This window comes from Ursus arctos, unplaced genomic scaffold, assembly GCF_023065955.2.
Source record: "Ursus arctos isolate Adak ecotype North America unplaced genomic scaffold, UrsArc2.0 scaffold_24, whole genome shotgun sequence".
Lineage (NCBI taxonomy): Eukaryota > Metazoa > Chordata > Mammalia > Carnivora > Ursidae > Ursus > Ursus arctos.
Window position 1 is genome coordinate 17,178,994 of NW_026622919.1, and position 11,094 is coordinate 17,190,087.

The 11,094-nt window shown below is 49.7% G+C and overlaps 1 protein-coding gene across 1 annotated transcript in view; it reads left to right on the forward strand.

Moving 5' to 3' along the window:
• The window catches only part of LOC113265672 (titin-like), a 46,895-nt gene extending 45,482 nt beyond the window's left edge, over positions 1–1,413 (forward strand). Inside the window, exons 12-14 of the mRNA XM_057318215.1 lie at positions 870–924; positions 1,006–1,148; positions 1,248–1,413. Coding sequence (XP_057174198.1) covers positions 870–924; positions 1,006–1,148; positions 1,248–1,347 — 298 coding nt within the window. The 3' untranslated portion in view covers positions 1,348–1,413. The remainder of the gene's footprint in view (positions 1–869; positions 925–1,005; positions 1,149–1,247) is intronic.
• The last annotated feature ends 9,681 nt before the right edge of the window (positions 1,414–11,094 follow it).

Below are 11,094 nucleotides of genomic sequence, written 5' to 3' on the forward strand. Positions count from 1 at the left end.
GAATTGTAACTGGTAGAGGCCTTAGATAATAGTTGGTCTCTTCCTTTTATAATAAGGAAATGGAGAAGAAGAAAGGGAAGGTAAATTGCCCCATGGTCATATTGCTAGTGCGTGTCAGAGGATGGCTCCTTTCCAAGCTGGGCTCTCCTCCTCCGATTACACTGTTCTTGGGCTGCGAGCTCCATTTGATGTCACGACTCAGTACACGCATACCGTAGAGACATAGGCAGTTTCTAAGACAAACTTACTATACACTCTGATTTTTTTCTATGTTGTTTGTATTCAAAAAGAATATTTTGTGTTTTAGCACTGGTAGTGACCATTAAGCTGATTTCACGACTCACTCACTCATCAGTGACAGCCTGCGGTGTGAAAGTCAGTGAGCTAGATACCTTTGCTGGTTGGACTCAGGCATTTTCTTGGTGCGATTCAACTTGTAGGATACAGTATTTAGGAAAATCGCAGCACCTCTCCTTCCCCCTCCCCAGCAAATGATGCCTATGGAAACTAAGTACGTAGGGGACCAATGTAAAATGCTTCTGGAGAGAGTAAGGTGCTTCTGCTGTGCCGTTGCACAGTGTGTTCACTGCACACAAGGGCCCAGGTGAGCGGGATGAAAATCCTGCCTATGCTCCATGCCGAGCCACATACAGAGATCTCTCCAGAGACATTGCAGGGTCATTAGGGACAGAAGTGGGAAAATTCTGGAAGCCCAGCACGCATGGGATTATTTTCAAGATGCCAGGTCTGTGGTGATTTTGCTTCCTGTGATTATGCACGGAGGTGCCCTAGTAAGACCAGAGATGCACATTGTGAGAGGCATGGAACATGGCATGAATCGCTAATGGCGTGTGTGTGTTTCCTCCAAGGGGCTTCTTTCGATCTCTGCTGCAGAAGAGGTGCTCAACGGAAGGTGAAAATCAGGTAAATCTGAGCAGGGTCAAGTCCCGTGGCTGGAGAGAGCAGGGGAAACGCAGAATGAACACCGTCCTTTCTGTTTTCTAGGAGGGCTTTTTCTGGAGAAGGCGGCCACTTTGGCTTCGGGACATGTACAGACCTCTCAACGCCACACGCAAGAAAAACATGGCACAGAAGCTACATGACAAGGACTCTTCTGATGAGGATGAGATTTTCAACAAGGAACCAGGGTACCTGATTTACGATTCTTCTCTCAGATGAGGAAATTATGAAAAGTTGAATTGCTCTTTGCAGAGTCAAAGCCTTTGGCTTTCTCCTTCTTTTCGCAGAGAGAAAGGTGACGCCCCAGCCGAGAAGGCTCAGGCCACAGATTCGGCTGAAGAGCCAGGAGACGAGAGCGAGACCGCCGTCGAGATCATCACCGAGTAAGCCCGTCCTGCCTCAGGCCGCCTACAAAGTTTATTTTCTGATATCAGCTTCTCAGCATTGCTTGTAAAGTACTTATTTTTCTCATATTAAAATGTATAAATTCATAACCAATTCTAGCGGTGTGGCAAGGAATCAAAACGGAACTAGTTAAACACGTATATCCAGGGAACGGGGGCCACAGGAGCGAGGAGCAGGACTGAAGCGAGAATCCCTCGTGGGGGCCAGTGTCCCTCTACAAGAGCAGTTCAGGGAAAGCAGGATGAGCAGGGGCGTCTTTCCCTCGTTTCCCGATCAATTCGGTCTCTGGAAACTGGAAAACACATCTTCAGGGGGTGTAGACTCTTAAAATCAGTTAGCAGTTTATTCTGGAGCCCTCTCCCCTGGCTCACCAAATACGTTATTCACAACACACTTGACCTCCTGCCCGGAGAGGGTCATCTATTTCTGGCCCCTCTCATAAGGTCTTGTGGCAGTGCCAGAATATTCGGATCACTGAGCCTAGCTCCACTGCAGGGCTGAGGCCCGTCTTTCTTCCCAACGGCTCAAACTCACGCACAGAATGTGTGCCCTGTCTTGGCAAATAGGGGGTTCCTCACCCTTACAAGCGAGTGGATAATTCACACTGGGGTTTTTTTGGTTTGTTTTCTTTAAAAAAAAAAACAAACCCAACCCTTGGGTAGCTAGCAGGGAGGGGCTGAGGGCTAGGGTAAAGAAGGATGTGTGAGAGCAGTAATTACCCAAGACAGCCCTCCTCAGGCCTTTATTTCAGAAAACGTATTGGTGGGGCCACTTACCCATTTGCACGTACCGCTCTAGCCTCTCCTGACCCCACTGAGGGTCAGACGTGTGCTGCCCTGATCTCTCCAGCACAGCCCAGCACCAAACCTACCACCACCTTCCTCACCCAACACAGATCAGGGCTGCATGATTCCGAGGGATAATGCGGCACAATCCACAGAAAAGGCAAAAATTCCTCATTCCTGTGGCGCCTGGGTGGCTCAGTTGGTTAAACGTTCAACTCCTGGTTTCAGCTCAGGTCATGATCGATGTCCATAGACACAAGTGGTGCTCACCACTGGGGGACTGGCGGTGGTGAATGTCGGGGAGCGGGGGATCGCACCACTAGCTTTCAGGTACTGTACCACAGCTGCTTTCCATCGATTCAATGCCACTCACAAGTCAGGACACTTCGGGAACCCACCGCTGAGGTCCCTGCAGCACCCCGTCCCCAGCCTGGTGACCAGTGTGGGAATATGGAGTCCCACCTGCAGCCTGCACGTCTGCTACTGCAAAGGAGGAGAGAACGGCCTCCACCTCCTTTCCACCTTCCAGATTTCACACAGGTACATTTTATTGGCAGAACGCTGCTGTCAAGGGAATCTGTGAAATATGGTTCGTGGGCTTCCAGCACCTGCAAAGAAAGGGATAGAAGTGGGTGTCAAGAGTGCCAACCAACATTATCCAACAAATGGGTGGGTGTTCAAGTCCTTCTAAAAGTGGGGTAGTGTCTACAAGGAGTAACATGGTGGGGAGCTAGCTAAGTCAGAAACCTAGAAAGGTGTCATTCTAGCGGGTCAGCTGGTGAGGTACCGGACACTGGATACTGATGACATGCGGTCATCCCCAGAGGTGACTGGAGAAGCACCTGGAGTTGATTCTTAGTTTGGTCTCTGGAATGTTCTCACTGGAATGAGCGCGGGATGGACTATGGGCAATGAGGTATCTGAGGAAACACAGCCCCCGTTCAAAAGGGCTGCCAGAGAAAAGGTGTCCATAGGGAAATGTAATTTCTCAAAATAAGGTCTTCGAAACTCTAAACTCAAACATCCCTGAGAGGCTTATTTAAAAGACTGATCCTGAAAAATAAACAGATTAATTTAATTTAAAAAGCCGATCCTGTGCACCTCCCCTGTCGAAAATAAACCAAACCAGACACTACTTAAAGTGGTCCAGACAGATTTCAGTCAGTAATATAGTATTGCAGTAGCAGAGGGAGTATGGTACTGCAGGAGCGGAGGGCGTATGGCACTGCGGGAGCAGAGGGAGTACGCGGTACTGCGGGAGCACAGGGAACATGGTACTGCAGTAGTACAGGGAAAAGGGCTCATCGTGACCGGAACTCAACTAGGGTTAGTACAGAAGTGATTGGGTATTTCACAGGGAGACTAAGGGAATAGGGGAGGGAATGACTGGGGGCTCTACAGTCAGAAGTGAAAAACTACAAAAAGAAGGAAGGTGGGTTGGCCCATGTGAAACCATCTGGGCTTGCTCACTGGCACGTATCAAAGTTCGGCTCCTACTGTCTCGCAGAAGCTGGGAGACAAGGGCCCTATCTTTGGGTGTTGGCAGGAATAAGCAGCAAATTCTTTAGACAGCCTAGAGCTTTTGCAGGCAGGCACTTGAAGGGAAGCTAGGGTTCTACTAGGGACGCAGCCATGAGCTGCTCGAAACTATGTTAGTGTTTGTTCAGGTCTTCACAAGCCAAGCAAGGTTGAATGAAGAAGAGGCCTCAGAGGGTTTAGAGAAAGAACCTGTCGCCCTCTAGACCCACATGCCCACCCCTCCTGAGCCGATCCCCGAAACAGAGGGACCGTTCCAGCCTTTTTATGCTCACCAAACTACTGAAGTAGGGTAAGAGAGCCGGAGAGGGCGGAAGCAGAGGTAGTCTGGCTTCTGCAGGACTGGGGGTCGGCAGGGATTTGAGGGTGGGAGAGGCAGGGCAGAGCAGCCTGAAGATGACCAGAAGGACCACTGGATTCTTACCCTTTGGAGTCCCGAAGGGTCACGCTGGCTGGCTGCCACCCCTGTGGAAGTCAGGGCCTCTCTGTCCTGCGGAGCACCAGGCACAACCGGCTCTGGCTCCTGAGGTCCTAGGAGGGATGAGATGTTGTTGAGACCTGGGGGATGGCGGTGGAGCGCCTCCTGGGGCTGTGGGAGGAGCACACTCACTCAAGAAGAGGACAAGTCCTGAGGCCTGAACCGGAAGTGGGAATGGCGCTTCCAGGTGGAGCTTTCTGTGCTCAAGGGTAGCGGTGGAGAGGGGTCTGGAGCCACACGGCGGAGGGTGCCAGCTTGCAGGGCCAAGGCAAATGAAGACTTCAACCTGAGAACAGCATAAAGGCTTCACGTGGATGACGGCGACACCCCAGAATGGTGGAGCTGTTAAATAGAAGGAACCTGGCTCCCTGACACGTGAGCCACCAAAGCAGCCCTGGACTGCAGTACTCAACCAGATGATTGTATGAGAGATCGATAAGCTTCTTGTTATCTACCGCACTGTTGTGTTGGGTCTCTACTGCAGCCGCTGAACCTATAGCCTAATGAAGGACTGAGTACGTGTACTGGTTACCCTTCACCACAACAATGCTAACTGATAAACCATCCCCAAGCTCAGCGGACTGGAACACCGATTCTCGCAGGATGGCTGGTACAGCTGTACTCAAACGCTCCACTGGCTGGGTCAGCGCCACTTCTCACTGCTGGTCTGCAGATCGGCGGGGCTCTTTTCCACCTGTGTTGGTTTTGGGCCCAGGCTGAAGAAGCTACTGGAAAGAAGCATAATAGGAGGCCAAGTAGAAACTTCATCGGGCCTCTTCAAGCCCAGGCACAGAATGGTCACTTTCCTTTCTGCCTGTTCCATGGGCCAACGCAAGTTGCATGGCCAAGCCCCAAGCCAGGGAACAGGAAAGTACACTCTGCCCACAGGGAGACCCAGCAAGACACATCCAGCCTGTGGATGCAGGGAGAGCCAATAATCCTATCTATCCCGGGATGGGACTGAGTTCTGGTTTAGAGGTTATATACAGAGGCCCTGCTCTTCTAGGTGTCCCCTGTAAATGGAGCAGATGGAAAGATAGTATCCATCAATGTGAAGGCCCCACTGCAGTTCTCTGTTAGGGCAGGAACCCTGACTAGGCAAGAATCACATCTCCTTCCTCACCCCAGTGCCTAGCACCAGACCCTGCCCGCAGTGATGACTCAGGGATCTTACTGGGTGAATTTTAGACCATTTCTTCATTCTCCATGTATGATTTCCTTATGAAATACAGACCGACCTCCTAAAGGTCAGCACATAGTGCTATGAGTTTGCCCGAGAAGCTGCAAAGGGACTGTGCTTTTGGGAGCTGAGATTTGTACCTAGATCTGTCTACACTGAATCCTCCAGAAGAAAGGGCTTCTACAGGTTTAAACAACAAAACAGGGTGGTGAGGGGCGCCAGGGTGGCTCAGTTGGTTGAGCGACCGACTCCTGGTTTCAGCTCAGATCACGATCTCAGGGTCCTGGGATCAGCCTGTGTGGGGCTCTACACTCAGCGGGTAGTCTCCTGAGGATTCTCTCTCTCCCTCTGCCCCTCCCCTGCCCAAATAAATCAATCTTTTAAAAAAAGGGGGGGTGTGAAATTTCTTTCTCTAGAGGCCTTTTGACACTAGCAATATTCTCATTGCCTGAATATCCTAAGAGGGAGGCTGTCTAAAGCCACGACCCTAGTCAGGGATCTGCATGGACGTCGGACAATTTGAAGAACAGTGAGATTCGTCATCAGAGCGCCCAAGGCTCCACGAGGCCTCCAGCCCCTCTCATCCTCACTTCTGCCAGCTCTCAGGACAAAAGCAGAACCGAACCTAGATGCTCTACCTTAATTCCTGCCTTTCCCCCACAGACTTTGCACTCCAAAGGTTAACCACTTGAAGAGAGCCAGGATTAACCCTAGAGAATGCCACCATCACCACTGAATTCCAGGCACAGGGCATGTGGGTGGAAAGTATATTTTAGGGCAGTGACTCATGGTAAGTTGCTTCCTCCAGTCCCTAAATGGGACTATTCAATGTCAAGCTATCTCAGGCTCAGGCTGATACAAGCAGAGGGACAGGAAACCTAGTGTTGTGAGCTGTTGGTCAGGATACATGTATATATGTACTGCTTGTATACCTTGCCCGAGTTCACAAGGACAATTATATCAGTTGCCGTTCTTTATGCTGCAAGTGAAAGAAATCCAACTAAAATATGCTTGAACCAAAAGGTCATACAGTAGATCAGCTCATACACCCGGGAAGCCTAAGTGCTTGAAGCTGGCTGCATCTAGGGCTCCGACAGCATCATCCTCTCCCCATCTGTCCCTCAACTGTGCTTTCCCCTGGCTTCAGGCTCGGAATGATGCACTCAAGGCTGCAAAGATGGTCATTAGTAATTCTAACGCTACACTAATGTAGAGGAACCCCCATCCTCAGAAGGCCTCCGGTTGGTCTGCTTGGATGCTGTAGCTGGGAAGAGGAGACTCTGACTGGCCAGCCATGGTCATGTGCACATGCAAGGTCAGGCCTTAAAGCAGTACTTAAGTCCGGTTACAGCACAGAGACTGAACTGAAAGTGGAGAGGGAGGTTGTCTTACTGCAAGATAAGGGGGTGAGGTGGCAAATGGAGGATCAGAGATTGAACAAACCCTTAAGCCTAAACTTTGAACAGGCTTTCACGTGTTCATAGATGCTACCGGGGTAAGTAAAACACAAATTCACTTAGGAGCAGAAGTGCCTTCATGATAATTTGGGGTCCTTATGTATTTTTCTCCCAATTTGTAGATACTAAAGGTATAACTACTCTCATGAACATGTCCAAAGAACATTCTGGTTTTAATATTCAGTAGGGATTCTTAACTGTGGATGTGCTCCAGTAGAGAGAAAGAGTGAAGAAAGCAAGAAGAGAAGGGAGCCAGGAAAAGGCCAACCTAGGAAGCAGCGAGGGAAGATTTCCAGGGTGGCAGCTGTGGGACAGGTCGAGGAGGTAGCTAGAGGGCACGGGAGGACAGAACCTGGAGAGAGGGCTAAGTGCCAGCCAGAGCACCGGAGGGGACCGGAGGAGTGATAATGCCAGGTAGAGCAACGGAAACGTTCTGGGGGTCAGAGATGGAAATGATCACAATCAGAGTACACGAGGAAGCTGGGCGGTGAACGATATTTATATAGCCACAATTCCGTAAACACTATCAGTTATCAGGAAAGAGTGACAGAACTAAAGCCCAAGAATGGACGGGCGTTACACTAACTCCTTGCCTGTGGTACTAGGAAGTCCGCAGACAGTGTCTGAATGGAAAAATCCAGAGCTAGAAGCACCAGATAGGTGGAGATAAGCACCAGAAGAGTCAGCCAGAAATAACCAGCCCCTGCGAGCTGCTTCAGGAGGGCGAGGGTGGGGATGGGGGCAAGAAACTGCTGTGGGTCATGACGTTTCCTTACCATTTCATTTTGTGCTATTTGAACTGTAAACTATGTGCGTAATAACATCTGGGTTTTTTTTAAAAAAGTCATTATTTTGTCAGAGCTTTATTTCTGTCCAGTTTTATTGAGGTATAATTGACAAATCAATACTTAAAAACCCTTTAAATCCATTTTTTAAAAGAGAGTGGGGAGAACCAGCTTCCTACAGCAGAACCCAGGAGAACATGAGCTATTCCATTTTCAAGAGAAATGGTTGCATTAGTACTAGTTTGATGATTTCAGTCAGCTGCCAAGTAAGGGTACATCTGGGGTTCAAGCAACAAAGGCTCTCAAAAAAAAGAAAACAGAAAGGCTCTCACTCCAGTGCTCAGAGAGCAGTTAAAAACAGAGATCTAGCTGGATTGGGAAGTGAAAATTAGCCCAAACTATAAATATAATATAGCCAGTCATCTTTTTTTTTTTTTTTTTTTTAAGATTTTATTCATCCAGGGGTGCCTGGGTGGCTCAGCCAGTTAAGTGTCTGCCTTCAGCTCAGGTAGTGATCCCAGGGTCCTGGGATCAAGCCCTGAATCTGGCTCCCTGCTCAGCACAGAGTCTGCTTCTCCCTCTCCCTCTGCCCCTTCTCCTGCTCGTGCTCTTTCTCTCTCTCAAATAAATAAATAAAATCTTTAAAATAAATAAATAAATAAATTGAATTGAATTTTTTTTAAAGAAGGAAAAAAAAAGACTTTATTCATCCATTTGAGAGCGAGCCAGCAAGTGAGCACGAGCTAGGGAGAGGGGCAGAGCGAGAGGGGCAAGACTCACTGCTGAGCAGGGAGCCCACTGTGGGCCCCATCTCAGGACCCTGGGATCATGACCTGAACCGAAGGCAGATGCTTAACCAACTGAGGCCCCCAGGTGCCCTATAGCTAGTCATCTTCAAGTGCTTACTGCGGGCCAGAAACTGTCCTAAGGATATCATCTAATTTAATCCTCACATCAACTGATATTTTCCCCAATTTACAGATGAGGAACTGAGGCTCAGATAGTTTTGGGAACTTACCTGAAATCACACACTCTGGCCCCTCTGCCTGAGGCTGAGGGGCCTTAGGGTGTTCTGACTGACTTCTCATTTCTAATCATCAATCAAACTTAGAAGTTTCTACCTTCAGTACCATCTCAAGGGGCCTGTGAAAACCACTGACTGTGGCAGTGGTCTTAGCCCCACACTTGCAGGCTTGTCTTGGGCCCCGCATACTATAGGGAAGTCCTAGTAAACAGTATGAGCTGGTGTTCGAACCCAGGCATTCCTGGCTCCAAAGCCCATTTGCTCTGCCTCTAAACTCTGCCAGTCCTCCAACTAGAGCTGGGTGAGAGTCCTCCCTCTACCATTTATTCGTTGTGTGGCCAAGTTACTCCACTTCTCTCTTAAGCCTATTTTCTTATCTGTGCTATGGAGATAACAATGCCAACCTACCTTCCCCGCGGTTGATAAGGACAAATCACAATTCCTACCTGGCAAACAACAGAAGCATTTGCACAAACGTTAATCCCTTATCCCTCAGCTCCTAGGTTAAGACTGAGATTCTTACATTTTCTTATGCTTTGGATCCACTGGTGGTGAGGGCAGGGCGCAGGAGAGGCAGTCAAGCCAAAATTCTTGGACCCCATCCCAGAGTGACTCTCCAGGGTAGGGGTGGGGTTCAGGAATCTACACGCTGGACCTGTCCCCAGGGAATTCAGACACCCGAAGTTCTCCTGACTTTTTGCGTAACTCTGCCTAGTGCTTGAAATCTAAGCTGACAGACCAGTGGCCTGTGAGCTGCCTTTGCAAATGTTTGAGCTCTTCCTGCACTGGCCTCCAACCGTCTATGCATCCTCCCTTTCCCCCTCACCCTGTCTGTATCTTCCCTCCCATCCTAACCCCTCCCCATCCTCTGTTCTTACTTCCTAGCTTCCTCTCCACCCCTCGCTGCACCCTCCCCTGAGCTCAGTCTGCATTCCTATCCACCAGCCATTTCTCTGACAGTCTCTTCACAGGCAATGCCCTTTCCTCTATCTACCTGGAAAGCTCAGATAAAAGTTGCCTCCTCCAGGATAACCTTCAAGCCCTCTCCTCTGGGACCATGGCATTTTGCATGTGCCTTTAATAGTGTTCAAATGACATGGTAGTGTCATGAAAAGTGAAGTGTGCACCAGAGCAAGATGAAGAGTGGAAGACGGGCCCAAAGACTTTGCAGAGGGGCCAAGAGGCCTGGGAAGTAAGAGAAGACCAGGAGATGAGGGCTCCTGAAAATGCAGACAAGAGATTACTATGTGGGGGTTCCCACAGCTTTTGTAGACAGCCACTGTGTAAAAATTCATTGAAAGAACTGAAGAATGTTCCTTGCTCCATTTGGGGGAGGGCATGCTTATGTCAAGACACTGATGCTCTTGCTGTGCTAATTATAACGAGAAACACTATCCTTTTGCCTAGGAAATGGGATTTCCCTAGTAAGTCCCTTACTTTCCACCTTGTTTAACACCCAGAGAATACTCTGCCTCTATGTCCTTATTTATAACTTCCTCCTCAATGATTAACCGTACTAAATGCACTCAGGCTCATCTAGTCTAAAACCAGGGAGAGGAGGTTCTCACTCCTGGAGAGAGAATTACTGAAGGGGCAGTCCCCACGCACTCAAGTGCCATACCTCCAACAGCTGGTTTTATAAATTGAAACAGGCACTGGGACCCGGACCTTCTCACAAAGGCCAATGAAGCCACTGACCCAGATCAGGGGAGCTTGCTTCCAAGAACTGTGCTGTTTCTAGACCAGCCCTGTGGATACTCCCTAAGTTCCCCCTGGACATGCAAGTAGGGGTACCTCTCCACCCCAGCACTCACCCCACACTCAGGCCCTAAGCTCCCATTTGACTACCCTGCAGGTGTGAAGTGTCGGAAGCACAAGACATCCCCCCTTTCACACACTTTTGACCTTTTGTTCCTCGTCCATCTGAAAGAGAAATGTCAACTCTACCAAGGAAAGCAAACAACTACCTGGCTAGATGAGAATAACCAGACCCTTGAGCTTCGCGCCTTGGGACTGATTCAGGTTACCGGAGAAGGCCCAGGGCACCTAAAAGCGTTCCCTTGGCATAAGGTATGGTCAAAACACATATGCTTTCCCCCAGAACCGCCAAGCGGGAAGCACCACCTGCACTGATGCCCTCAGAGAGGGAAAAATTAGTCCGATTTTACAAGTGGGCGCCTTCCCCGCGGAAGGCCAAGAGACAGTCTCAATGTGACACAGACAGTGCTGTGGCCAGGCGAGGTCATGAACCCAGAAGCCAGCATCTAGTCTGACACAGACACTGCTAGAGGCGGACAGTAGGACACGTTCCGCCCGACGCTGGTGGCCTCGCCTAGTGGCCTCACCTCTTCGCGCGCACACCTCGGGTCATAGAGTCGCGAGCCTCCCAGATCACTCACCTGCTCGGGGTTTGCCAATTTGGGCTTGCGGAAACGCTGGCCCCGCCCCACGGCCCCTCCCGCCCTTCGATTGGCTCCGTGGGCT